The following is a 14,745-nucleotide window of genomic DNA, read 5'->3' as shown; positions in this document are numbered from 1 at the left end:
GTGTGTGTCTTAGGATGAAATGTGTTTAGAAATGTATAAACTGAGGTAAAATGTGTAAATTGAGATAAAATACACATTGACACATTCTACAATAAAATGCATATTTAAATAAGACATTTTTGTGGATTTTTCTAAAAAAAACCCTCTGCAGCTTAATGTGGAAACAGGATGGAAGAGATTTATATACCTTGGGCCCAAATACCTTAAGGACCATCTGATTCTTTAAGGACCAACTGATTCCTTAGGCTCCACCTTGATCCCCGAGAACCTCTGATGGGGCACTATGTGTGGTTCCCCATGTCCCTGGGGTTCGGTTGGCCTTTACTAGGGATAGCCTCTAGTGTGGCAGGCCCTGACCTGTGGAACTCCCTGCCAGTAGAAGTTCAGCATGATTCATTTTTGCCTTCTTTTAGACATCTCTTAAAAACAATGTTTTTCAAACAGACCTGTGCAATGTGAATTTTCTCTTTGCCAACCAGTATTTATTAATGATTTTGCTACTGTTTTAATAGATTTTATTATAATTTTGTATAGCATATAAAATCTTGCTGTATTTTTATGAAAGTTTGGTTTGTAAATACTTAAATAAAAGAAATGAAAACATGAAAACCTGGCAGAGACTAGAAATAGACCATCTAGTCCATCCCTAAGTGTCCACAGTCCTCTGAAGTCTGCCTTTTTTTAAAAAAAATGTCCTTTACAAGGTCTTGAATGTAATGACATGAGATGACAGCTGGTAGAGGAGACCAAGGGTATTTGTCGTCAACTGTCTCATTTTTCACAGTAGCTGACCAGATGCTTGCAAAATGCACATCAGGAGGCTTGTCCCTTTCTTTTACTAACCCTATTTTATTTGATACATTTCTATACCACCCTTCAGCTATCTTAGGGTGGTACACAATCAATTGCATAACAACACAAACAGAACAATAAAACAAAAGACACAATCCTCAAAACAAACTAAAAAATTATAAGAAATTAAAATGCCTGGGTGAATTAGAATGTTCCTGCTGGGAGCCAAAAAAAGAGAGACTGCCGTGTAGGGGCCAGGTGAGCTTTCCTAGGGAGGGTACCCCATAACCTGGACACCACCCTTTCCTTTGTTGTTAAACTCTGTACCTCTAAATAAGGCACTGGGAGAACAGACAGAAGACACCCCTCCAAAAAAACCCTCACTGACTCACTGATATGGGAAGAAACAATCCCCCAGGTATTTGAGTTCCAAGGGCTCCAAAGGTAGGCACCAGCACTCATAACTGGGTCAATAAAATGAGCTGGCAGCCAATGAAGTTCTTTTAAAATTGGTGTGATATGCAGAAGTCAGAATGGCCATATTCTGCATCAAATGAAGCCCTAAATCATCATTACGCCATACATCTCAGTTCTAGGATATGCGCTGTAGCTAGCGGCAGCAATTCAGTCCCCAGCATTTGCAGGCCAATGACCAAGCCTGAACTGGAGGATCTTCGTGCAGTCAAAGGGTAGCTCCTCACTTCCTCTGGTCTATTGCTGTACAGAGGCTTCCATGTTTGTTCACCTCATCTCCCTGCAGTTCCCTCTTTTGACCACAGCTGGTTGTTGGTGCATAGTCTGAATCCCTGCTGGAAACTGACTGTTCCCCAGATAAATACCCACTGCGGATTTGCGTCCTGGCAAAGATTAGGAAAAACATTCATCCAAAGAGCACAAATAAAACATTACTTTGAATACACCACAGAGTTAAGTAATCCATGCTGAGTTAGCATGAGAGCATCCTCTCATGGTACCAAAAAAAAAAAGGTGAACTCTTACCTGCTACTGAGACTTTGGCTGTCCGACTGATGATGGCTCCGATCCCTTCTAGTGATGCTTCACATTGATAAAGGCCCTCATCAGGTTTATGGTGTCTGGAATGGACTATGTTTTGTATCAAAAGAGATCCATTAGAAAACTGCTGCCTTCTCTCATCCACTGCCAAGTTTAAAAAGACACCATCCTTTTTCCATTTGATGACTGGAAATGCTTGTTCTGATTCTGCCGTGCAGTTGAGCAACATGTTACTTCCCCGCATGGTGACAGCATCCGAAGGCTCAATCAGGAACCGCAGTGTTGTAAAGCCCTTAACCTGCGTGCCTGTTGGGATGAACAGTGAAGGATATTCCAGTTAGTCCATTACAATCCCAGGAACGCAACATTTCAGTCTGGGGAACATTCAGATTGCCTCCAAATAAATGATGCTGGCATTGTATATATTTAATTTATCTGCTGCTGAAATTCCTACCATTGTTTTGCCTGTGGAAGAACACCGAAATGCACCTTGAATCTTTGGTTTAGGCAAAAGTCAGTCACAACGCATGGTTGTGTGGAGCCTCTGAAAAAATTAAAACCATCCCTCACCTAACCCAGCCAATCTGCCTTGAGTTTTGCTTTGGGAGAAAATTGATGACAACTCTACAAATACTATTTAAGGAAAATGAATCTTTCTGAATAAAATTTCAACATGGATATATTATTACCTTATCAAACTATGCAAACCCTCTAATGAGAAAAGAGAAACCAGTTTGTAATTTAAGCAGCCAAGCCTATCTCCTCTGCAGGGCCTTTGAGTCGCCAGTCTAGATAACCTACTGAAAAAGGAGCAGTTAACATCAAATTCAACCAGCAGCAAAAGCCCCACAACAACTTCAGTTCAACTGATTTCTTATTTGAAGGGCTTAGCTAGGATTTACTGTAAGTGGTTTATTACATCTGTGCCAGCCCTCTGCACAGAGATGAATTTTACTCCCAAGAGGACTGCTGTTATTTGATAGAGCTTTCTCGAATGAACACATTCCTAGGGAAGACAAAGCAAATTATGAATGCCACCAAGCCTCTTGGGTGGAACACCAAGGTACAGTACACATCTCACTGCCCGCCGTTCTTTCCAATTTCATAAAACCCAGTACAACAGCTCTCTGTAAAATCTGTAAAGCAGGAAGACATGAGTTTTTGTATCACTAACCTCTGTTATAGAGGATTCAAGCTGTGCTCTGGGGGACCTCTGGATTTCTCAGAAACTTATCAAAGGTTCCCCAGTGAAAAGATTAGACATGGTGACTGTTGCGTGTAGGTTATGCCAATACCTGGCTAGAATCCTTGAGAGTATCAGTTGACTTTCAACCACATAAATGAATTTGGAAGGATGCCTAACGTATACAACCTCTGCACATTCCAGGTCAAACTGACCTAATCTACACACCCTGAATTAATGTATGGACCAGAATTTAGTTATCTCTCAGCTTCCACACTTCCTGAGCATACCAGTTCAGTTCTTGGCTCAAAATCACATCAAAATACATTTTTAAAATGCATGTTTATGACTTTAAAATGCCATTGAAATATAGTGTTATGGGATTGAGGGTTGAGATAGATTATTTCTTTGGGTCCCCTTCAAGCCTGAAGTTGGAATATGCGAGCAAGAAACCTGCTCTACTGGTCAGACTAGTTTCCTTTGCTAATCCAATAGTTTAGCCACATCAGCCTGTGAATTAATAAACTTACTGAATGGTCAATTTGCATATGCAAAGGAACTCTTTTCAGGAGATGGACCTTCCTCCCCCCACATCTGGGAGCAAAAAAGAAACTTGTATTTTTAGTCTAGTCTGCAAAAGCTGGGAAGACACAGAGAGGCTTGCTTTGGGTACTTTGGAGTGCCTCCCTGCAAGCCTCATGAAAAAGCAAGACCTGTTGGTCTGAGAATGCTGAGAACCCCTCCATCTTAAGATTAGGTTGTGAATTTGTGTAAATAAACCATCTGTCAAGAAGACACCACAATTGCCACTGACCTTCTTTCCAAGGAAACCAAACCATGAGAAAGTGCAGGAGCCCTTGGAAGTCTCACACTGTTTGGAGATTGGGGTGGCGCACAACACATTTTTTTAAGTCACAGATTAATTGGAAACAGGATGAAATAGGCATAGAGGTGAACACACATTAAAGTCACATGGACTGAAAACAGAGTGAGTCACTCAACCTATGAATTCGTTCCATTTACACCATCCTAGTCAGTCCACAGGCAGAATATTAAGATCAGGAACAAACTGACAGCACATCTTCTTAGTGTGTGTAGATGTGACGCCCTTCCCTGGCTCTCCCTGTCAGGTTCCTACCTGCGTGTGGCTACTGCCTGTCACTAGGCACCACCAGGGACTCCACCAGTCAGGACTGTCCTTTTTTATGGTTTCTCTCTCCGCTCTAGCACAGATCTCACTAGATCCCCCTGCTAGGCAGCACCACGAGTCACATCCTATAACCAATGTTCCCAGAGACTTTGCCTGAGTCTCTCTCTATCTGGTTACTTTTGTGACTGCGTGCTTATGTTGTTCCCAACCCCTTTGTATCTATATAGATAACTCATATAACTCGGGGTTGCTCTGGATACTTGTAATGTTATTATTCTTCTCTTCACCGCTGCCACCATTCGTTACTGTTGCCCTTCAGCCTTGGTAATTACCTTGCCCTCCCTTCTGGTCTGTGCAAACCCCAGCCAAGGATCAGGCCTTCGGTAAACCAAAATAGTATTTATTAAATATCAGAAATAACAAGATTACTTTTATAATGTTACATAAGCGTATGGTTTCATCTATTCCCGTGGTACTTGACTTATTATTAATCTGAACTCCCACTCCCTCTTTCTCCACACTCTCCTGACATCCACCACCAAACACCTTCTTCCTCTCACCTCCACCAACTCTCACCTACTAACATCCACCCCAACATTCACCACAACATCCACCCAGATTCAACTGTCATTCTTCCATTTATACTCTCAGCCATTCAAACGCTCAGCCAATCCTCCAATACTCCCCCTCCTCTTTCATTCCACTTACCATGTATCTTCTATACAAACAGCACTTACCATATTTACATTAATACAGGAACATCACAGTAGACACTCAACGTTTGTTCATACATTGCTTTGCTTAGGTGTACACTCCATAATATAAAGCGTAAATGTGCATTTGCAGCCACGTGCATTATGCACCTTACCACAAAGCTAAGGATGGTGGCAGCTCCCTATCAAGCATACTGTGGGTGACAAACATGGATTTCTGCAATGTATCCATTCTCAGCCTGGTGTCCTCTGGATGTTTTGGACTACAACTCCCATCATCCCTAACTATATTGGCCATGCTCACTAGGGCCAATGGGAATTAGAGTCCAAGAGATCTGGAGGATGTCATGTTAGAGAAGGCCAGTAAAACAGACCTCAGTTGCCAGCTCCTGAGCCTTTACTAGGGATGGACAGATCAGTCTGCATCAGGTTGCATCAATTTCACATGTGTTCATGCATAAATCTATTCAATAATGTTAAACTGCACTATATGAAAATTCATATTTAAATAAGCATTTTATCACAAATATGCATTTCAATAGTATTTTGGATGCATTTATATACACATCTTAACCTAGAGGGGTATTTTTAATACTGATAAAACTGTTTAAAATCAATGCTTTTTTGGAGTTGAAAACTGTATCATAACATTAAGAAAGGTGCAAAATCCAAAGGATAATTACAAGTATACATTTCTTTTAGCCTGTGAGATGTAAAGTAGGTAAGTTTGCTTAAAATGCAGACTGAATAAAAATTGCCCTTCCTCCATAGCCTCTATTGCACTTCTATGTGACCCCACTTAGAGTCCAACTTCCAAACCCTAGAACGCTACAAAATAAACTTTTTCTCCCTACTTTCACTGGCAGTGAGAAAAAATACCCATGAAATCTTGAGGGACATTGTGTATACTTCAGTGAAGATGCCATTCATTTTAGCAAAAACATGCAAGACCTACTAGTGATCTACTACCACAGGAAAACAATCCCCGTATTTTGAAACAGTGGTGCTCTGTCAGTTTTCAGTGTGCTGAGTATATAAAGTCACAGGAGTTAAACAAAGATTAACTCTATTTTCAAGCAATTACCCTGGCCATTGAGTCACAATTTCAGCTATTCATATTCACTCCAAAAGCTACAGTTGAAAAATTGCTTTGGTATATGATGCTTAACAGTTTAAATAACTGGTGAAGGAGTTTTGGAATGTGAAAGATATATGGTACCTGAATATTCCAAAGTAGTCCAACAGTGAAGGAACTAGAGATAAGAGTCACAGGGTTTTTATCCCACAGAAATGGCATGAATACTATTCTAGGAGTTGCTGAAGGAACATTCAAACTGTATTCGCACTTCTTTGTATGCGAAAGAATAGGAGCAGCTGGCAGGGAGGGAGGAGCGACGGCATTTACCTAGCCTCCCAGTGCCGCTGTTGCTGATGTTTACTGGGAGAAAGGAAGGGCTGAGATGGTGGGGAGGTCAGCGTGGATGCATCAGCAGGATCACCAGATAGGTTCCACCAGGGTGCTAACACTTCATTGATCTCCCCACTGCCCAACTCCTCCCCCCTTCTCTCCTGGTAAGCTGCATCAATGCTGGTGCCAGGAGGCCAGTTAAACACAGCCACCACCATCCCGATGACTACTCCTGGGAAAGAGCTCTCCTTTAGGTTAAGAAACAATAATTGGGACACGATCACTTGTGAGACATCCTTACCCCATATGTGCCCATTTGAGCATTTTGCTCTGAGGAAGAGGTGTTGTTACAGGTGCCACATAATACTTGTTCCGCACTTGTAAGAAATGGTTCTTTTAGTGTGGCACTACCTACTCTTCGACATCAAGGAGGTGCCTTCGCTGTATTCCTTTTGGCACCTGTGTAATTTTTTTCTGTTTAGGCAAGCCTTTCCAGACATATAAATGTTGATGTGTTTTAATCTTTTTAGACAGCAGTGGTTTAATTGTTTAAAATATGTTTTAATGACTTGTTTTTTAACTCTTTTATTGAATTTTTTTTGTGTGTAAACAGCTTAGAGATCTTTACATTCAAGCAGTATATAAATTTTGTTAAATAAATAAAAATAATTTTAAAAATTAGAGGTGCTAGAGGTCTTCTGAAAGTTAACCTCTGAAGCTGCATCTCTCCTTTCATGCCAGATTCTCTCTCGAGAAAAAGTATCCCTGCCTTTTCGCCTAAGTTATGTAACATACGAGTTTATTTGTTCCTCTGCTATTGGTGGATGAGCTCAGAACTCAATCATCTTCAAAGCACAATGTTTCTTTTGAAATGGCAACAGACCATAGCTCAGTGATCTCAGGGGCAAAATTAATTAAATGATGGGAAAAGCTGGAACTTGAAGCACTGGAATTTGAAGTGAAACAGTCAAAGGGTGCACTTCTGTTGACTGTCAACTAGGGATGGGTGAATCTTTCCATTTTGGTCTCTTTCTCCATGTCTCTGTTTTTCTGGCCTTCAGTTCAGCTCTCCACATTTCCTCATCAGTTTGCTTAAAAAAAAAAAGATGCTCATGAAAATTCATCAGCATTTTAGTGCAAATTTCTCTTAATGTACATGTTTGTATGCAATTTTGCCTAACGTATGCAATTTTGCAAACCAATTTCCCTAACATAATGCATTTGTACACTGTTTTTACTAATGTATGCATCTCTATGCATATTTTACCCTAGTCTATGCATTTGGGAATACAGTCCTTGGTTGGAGAACTGCACTGAAAATTTGGAGAATGCGAATTTTGAAAGATGGCTGAGTTTCAGTTCACATATTGGTAGGCTCGCTTGTAATGCAAACAATCACATTTCTACCCCATCTATATTGTCAAGATAATGGTGCTTTCTGGCTGCTGCATTTCATGTTTCACCTTCCAGCTCCGGTCCCAGGAACTGAAATCAGGGGTCCAGTGCTAGAGAAAACCTCAAAGTCTTAAAGACTAAAAATGTTTTTTGTGCTGTAAGCCTTCATGGAGTACAGCCTTCTTTGTCAGATACAGAAAATGCTATCTTCAATTGACTGTTGTGCGCATGAGCATACACACTATAAAGTAGAGATGGAGACCTTTGGGCCTAGGGCCAAAATATAGTCCTCCAAGTCTCACTACCTGGCCCTGGGGACTCTCTCTAGGCCACACCTCTTCTGCAGCCACATCCCCATTCTCTAGATCACACCTGGCTGATAACACCTGTTGCTTACCAAGCTGGAGGATAGTGAGGGGTGTCTGAGTGTTTGTCAAACTAGCCTACTGTACAGAGGTAAAATTTACATTTGTTGCCCCAACCATTTTCACCTTTGACCCCACCCAGCATTGGCATGTGGCCCCTGGAAGGTTGCCCTGAAGGGATTGTGGCCCTCAGTCTGCAAAAGTCCCCCCATTGTAAACACAAAAGGGATGCAGAGACTTTATTACAAAGTAATATTAGAAGGTCCAGTGATGAAAGTGTGTCGATATGTTCCATTTCTTGCTTGACAATTTCTAACTTTCCCTGGTTCATGCTTCTCACATTCCATGTTCCTATTGTGTGCATTGTACAACTCCAGACTCTCCTTTGGCATCTGTGCGCATCACTTTACTCCCATGATTTTCTGGGTTAATGGGGTTGCAAATTGATTTTTATTTTTTGTCTGGAAGTAATTAACACAGAAATGATCACGAAACTTCCATAACATTCTTCTAGATGTGGCTTTTATGTCATGTGAAAGATCATAAAATGCAGAAATTATCAGGTAAGGAAACGTCGAGAAAACAGAATAAACTGCTGTCTGAATGCAGCCTTAGTCTATTGCAATGCTCATCCACATGAGAAAATCACCTTCAATAACTATAAATGGTGGATACAAAAAGAGGTGAAGAATGAAAACTAGAAAAGAAAGATGCACTATTCCTTGTAATGAAATCATTCAGAAATGTAAGTCTGTAAAATTACTCTCATGGAGGAGGGGGAGGAAGGCTTACTGACTATTACCAACAACAGGAGTGAACTGCATAAGTTGTTCAGACTGGTCAGCAAGGTTGCCCTGGGAGATTTCATAAGGCTATTTGATCTGTTTGGGCATCATGTGCTTAAGAAGCTTCCTTCCTTGCCTAGCCACTCTCCTGAAATCTCCTTTTGCCAGTGCTTGGTGGGGCACAAAGGTTAAATCCCAGCCTGACCTCCCTTAAGCGCCAGAGACTTGTTGTAGGCTCAACAATTGTCAACATGCTAGTACAAACTTATTTGTTCTTAATTCATCTGACAGTGAGACATAACGAACTCACCCTTCATTCACCCTTCCACCATTTCATCTTCATGGAATCAGAGAGTTGGAGGGGAGCTTTTATGTCCACCTAGTCAAACTCAGGGCTGCATGCAGGAAAATCCAGAATTAGGACATCCCCAGCAAGCTCCGTTTGAAGATCAGTTGTGAAGGATGGCCCAGCACCTCTCTAGGCAACGGGTTCCGTTAATGAACTGCATTTACCTTTAATACGTTTCTTCTAATGCAAGGGTTCCCACGAAGAGCCCTAGAGCCAGAGCTTGGAAAAGTTACTTTTTTGAACTACAACTCCCACCAGCCCAGTCCAGTGGCTATGCTGGCTGGGGCTGATGGGAGTTGTAGTTCAAAAAAGTAACTGTTCCAGGCTCTGCCTAGAGCTTCATTCAGTTGTAGGGATGCTCTGGAATTCCACCCGATTCAGATTTGGTTCCAAATTTTCCATTAATTTGCTTATTCTCTTATCATTTTTATGTAGCCATTTTCTGCAACGATTTTCGAATATGGATTTTTTTAAAAAAAAAATCTGCCTCTAACATATCAGTATTAAGAATAATAATGTTATTGATATTTCCTTTCATATATTAATGTTTCCTTTCAAAATATCAATATTGATATCAATATTTTTGGGAGAGGGAAAAAACGGATGGGTGAAAGCAGATAGTGGACAAAGAACAAACTCGAATTGATACCAGCCTGTTAGGTTGATGGGATGCTTTTAAAGTGGCACTGGTCAGCAGATCCCATTCCTATTCAGGTGGCCCATGATGTGTCTATGAAGATTTTAATTGCATTTTAATTGCTTTTTTATTTCTTTTATATTCAGTTTAATTATTGTATTTTATATTGTGTTCTATGGGATTCAAATTATAACCCAATAAAATACAGAAGAAATAAAAGGAGCAATAAAAATACAATTAAAAATAATACAGCATCTAGCACAGAGCATTGCAATGCTGCAAGAGGCAGAGAAATCATGAAGTGGTCTGCCAAGATTCTCAGCAATTTTCAAGGTGTCTGTGGGAGGAAAAGTTTGGGAACCACTGGACTAATGTTCAGCTGAAATCTACCCTTCTATAACTTAAGCCCATTAGGTCTTCTCCTATGCTATGGGACAGCAGAAACCAAGCCTTCATCCTCTTCTGTGTCTTTGCCCTTTTCTGTGTGCAGACCTTCGGGTATTTGAAGAATGCTGTCATGCCACCCCCCAGTCATTCTTTTATCTCTTCTTTAGGCTAAACATAGTGTTATAGGATCATGGGGTTGGGATGAATGATTTCTATGTGTCCCCTTCAAGCCTGTTGTCCTGTATCTGAAAGCTGGGACCTGCAGAGAAAGAAACCTGCTTTAATGACCAAGCCAATGTCTTTGTTTGGTTAATGGGTCTGTCAAGTGTCCCTATCAACATGTGTAAGGATTTGGCCAAGAAAATATGTGTTGCTATAGGAACAAAGGGTAGTCCTTCCTTCCTCACCTGGCTGGGGCAGGAGGTAGACTGTATGTTAGTCTGGTGAGGAGCTGGAAGCTGAACTAACACAGAGAGGATTTTTCTGTCTGCTGAATCCCAAGCTATGGCTTTGAGAAGTCCCCTCGAAATCTAATGGGGAAGCAAGATCTGTTGGAGTGTTAATGTGGAGAACCCCTCCATCTTATGCTCAGGTTGTATATATGTGTAAATAAACTATATATCATAAAGATACCACAGTCTCCACTGACCTTCATTCCAAGAAAGCCAAACCCTGGGTAAGCACTGGAACCTCTGGAAGTCTCACATCACTTGGAGATTGAGGTGCACACAACAATATCAAGTTTCTTTAACCTTTCCTTTTAGGACTCACTTCCTGTGCCTTTGGCAACCTTTATTGCCCTCCTTTGAACTCGTTCTAATCTAACTCCTTCTTAAAGTGTGGCACTTAAAACTGGACACAGTACTCGAGGTCTGACTAGCACAGAGTAAAGTGAAGGCAGTACTTCCCAGGATTTGGAAACTATGGTGCTATTAATGTAGCATAAAATTGCATTCGCCTGTCAGCTGCTGTGTTCCATCCATTTCCCTCTTTTCTACAGTTTTCATCTTCACACCAGCTCCATGAGGTAGCTTAGGATGAAAGACATTGACTTGTCCAAGGTCATACAGTAAGCATCACGGTTGAACAGAGATTTGAATCCATGTTGTCCCAATCCAGGTATGACTATCTAGACCCTAGGATGCACTAGCAGTGCAGAGTTGATCACTGCAGAGGAAATTATCACGCCTCATATACAGGCAGCTTCACTACTGACATTTTTCCTACATGGAGATCACTTTTCTTATATGGAGATCAACAGAAAGCTTTTAAACTGATCCCTGAGGGAAAGATGACAGGAAAATCACTGTAGCTATCCTTCTGGAATTTGGCAGTGTTCATCCCCTCAGAAAGAGTAGCTATACCTGCAAATTTCACCCAATTCTCCAAAACATAAAAAGTTGTTTTTAAAAAGCTACGTTTTAGAGAGGCTTAGCCAAAAATCCTCTGGACCTGCTCTCCTATAATTTGGCAGGCTTAATTCATTCTGGATGACCTCCTGTGCCTACAGATTTCTATCAAAATATAAGAAAGTGGGCCTTCCTTTTGGAACCAAGATTGGGTTTCAATTAAACGTTAATAATATTTAATATTTCTCTAACATTATTAACTTATTCTGAAGATGACTTTAACAAAAACAGACAAAATTATTTAAATACTTGTAACAATTTGTCATTTGTATTGAAATGTATTTTCCTGCTGTGTATTTAGACTTTTGATATCGTTCTTTATAATCACTGACAAATAATAAATGCTGTATAATAAAAATTGACTCATAGTCATTCTTTATTTCTCAATAGTGAATTTGAGGTGGGGGAATTAAGTCTCTTTCCCCCTCAGAGCAGCTTCAGACTCCAAGTTAAATCAGGCAGCTTCAGACCAAGGTGGACTGTTCCAAAGCACCAAATCAGGGTTCCAACCAAACCTTGTGGTCAGTTCCCACCCCTACTATTCATGGAACATCCCATTTCCATTAGATCTGACTTGTGGAGGGGACAAAGACCTGCTGAGAAATGAATCAGAGCTCTGTGGAAGAAAATCTGAAATATGATGAAGCTCTAAGAAGTTACGTGTAATTATCTAGAAGTGGCATTGGCTGAACAGTTGATGAGATGGGAGTACAGTGGAGGACACACTTCTTTTCAAGCAGCTAATTGATTTGATAGAATGAATGCTAGGTGGCAAATGGGAAAATGGCCATTAACTTTCTGCCAAAGGATCAGCAACCGTTATTCACAATTCCAGGAGGAACCCCATATCAGCACTGGCACCAGAACAAATGTTTTAGGGATGGAGTAGGTAGGGGGAGTAAATTCTCAAACAAATTAATCAGTGATTTTCCTGATATATCACGTACAGAGAGAGAGAGAGAGAGAGAGAGAGTATTTCCCTCATTTAAACTCTCCAGTTTTCCCAGTTATGGCTGCATTAGATCACAGGTGTTGTTGTTTTTGATGTTAACATATTAGGCTGGGCAAAATGATACTTCATTGACATAAAACCAAGACATACTGGCTTAGATCCAAAAAATGCCCCTCTACCGGTGGAAAGCATCTTCCACTCATAGAAGGACTGTTCCGGAGTAAAGGAAGAGACTAGTTACATGAGAAAGTGATGGCCACATTTCTTCTCAACACCTGTTTATAGCCCACCTTGTGTCTTCCTTATTCACCATATCTCTCATAGTATGCTACCCTGCTTGTTATACAATTATGCTTTGGTAAGTGCCTCCACTAAGTCGTACATGAAAGCGGTAAGGGCGGCGAAGAAGTCCTATTTTGCTACCTCTATTAGGACATCTCTCTGCCGTCCAGCAGAGCTTTTTAGGGTTGTACGAGGACTCTTACATTCTGGTCCTCAAGATACCATAGAAACATCTGAAGCTCGCTGTAACGACATTGCGGGGCACTTCCAAAATAAAATCGCATGCATCCGTAGGGACCTAGACTCTGATGTTATGACAGTTGAATCCATTGAAGTGTCCAGAACACGGTCTTGCCTTTCATTATTGGATGAGTTTCAGTTGGTGCAGCTTGAGGAAGTGGACAAGGTGCTTGGAATGGTGCGGGCGACCACGTCTGCTCTGGACCCTTGCCCATCTTGGCTAGTGAAGGCTAGTAGGACTGGTACCACTGGCTGGGCCAAGGAAGTGATAAATGCCTCCTTGAGGGAGGGAGTAGTCCCTGGTAGCCTCAAGGAGGCAGTAGTGAGACCTCTTTTAAAGAAACCTTCCTTAGACCCAGATAACTTGAACAATTATAGACCGGTGGCGAATGTCCCCTTTTTGGGCAAGGTTTTGGAGTGGGTGGTTGCCGGCCAACTCCAGGTGCTCTTGGATGAGACCGATTATCTAGATCCGTTTCAATCCGGTTTTAGGCCCGGTTTTGGCACTGAAACAGCCTTGGTCGCCCTGTATGATGACCTTTGTCGGGAGAGGGACAGAGGGAGTGTGACTCTGTTGATTCTCCTTGATCTCTCAGCGGCGTTTGATACCATCGACCATGGTATCCTTCTGGGGAGACTCACGGAGTTAGGAGTTGGAGGCACTGCTTGGCAGTGGTTCCGCTCCTACTTGGCGGATCGTCACCAGAAGGTAGTACTTGGGGAACATTGCTCGACACCTTGGACTCTCCATTGTGGAGTCCCTCAGGGGTCGGTTTTGTCCCCCATGCTTTTTAACATCTACATGCAGCCTCTGGGTGCTGTCATCAGGAGTTTTGGAGTGCGTTGCCATCAGTATGCTGATGACACGCAGCTCTATTTCTCCTTTTCATCTGAATCAGGTGAGGCTGTGGATGTGCTGAACCATTGCCTGACCGCGATAATGGACTGGATGAGAGCTAATAAGCTGAGACTCAATCCAGACAAGACTGAGACACTGTTGGTGAGTGCCTTCCCTGCCCAGATGGTGGATGTTCACCCGGTTCTAGATGGGGTTACACTCCCCTTGAAGGAACAGGTTCGTAGCTTGGGGATTCTTTTCGATCCTTCCTTGTCTCTTGAGGCACAAGTGGCCTCGGTGGCGAGGAATGCGTTCTACCACCTTCGGCTGGTAACCCAGCTACGTCCCTATCTTGACAGGGATGACCTCGCCTCAGTTATTCATGCTCTGGTAACTTCTAGATTGGATTACTGTAACGCGCTCTACGTAGGGCTGCCCTTGAAGACAGTTCAGAAACTCCAGCTAGTGCAAAACGCGGCAGCCAGATTGTTGACGGGAACTAGCCAATCAGCGCATATAACACCTGTTCTGGCCCATTTGCACTGGCTACCTATTTGCTTCCGAGCCAGATTCAAGGTGCTGGTTTTGACCTATAAAGCCTTACATGGTGTGGGACCGCAATATCTTGTGGAACACCTCTCCCGCTATGAACCTACCCGGTCACTTCGCTCAGCATCTAAGGCCCTCCCCCGGGTACCAACTCATCGGGAAGCCCGGAGGATAGTTACTAGATCCAGGGCCTTTTCTGTAGTGGCCCCCGAACTGTGGAACAGCCTCCCCGAAGATGTATGCCTGGCGCCTACGCTGCTATCTTTCCGGCGCCAGATTAAGACCTGGCTATGCTCC

General features: G+C 42.1%; 1 protein-coding gene across 2 annotated transcripts in view; it reads right to left on the bottom strand.

The window, feature by feature from the left end:
• Nucleotides 1-14,745, bottom strand: part of DCC (DCC netrin 1 receptor) — an 882,319-nt gene that overhangs the window by 846,155 nt on the left and 21,419 nt on the right. For both annotated transcript variants that reach the window (XM_061614640.1, XM_061614649.1), the window contains exon 2: nt 1,792-2,112. In XM_061614640.1, the coding sequence (XP_061470624.1) occupies nt 1,792-2,050 (259 nt within the window). In that variant the 5' untranslated portion in view covers nt 2,051-2,112. The remainder of the gene's footprint in view (nt 1-1,791; nt 2,113-14,745) is intronic.

This window comes from Rhineura floridana, chromosome 1 (assembly GCF_030035675.1).
Source record: "Rhineura floridana isolate rRhiFlo1 chromosome 1, rRhiFlo1.hap2, whole genome shotgun sequence".
NCBI lineage: Eukaryota > Metazoa > Chordata > Lepidosauria > Squamata > Rhineuridae > Rhineura > Rhineura floridana.
This window is presented reverse-complemented; position numbering and strand designations above follow the sequence as displayed.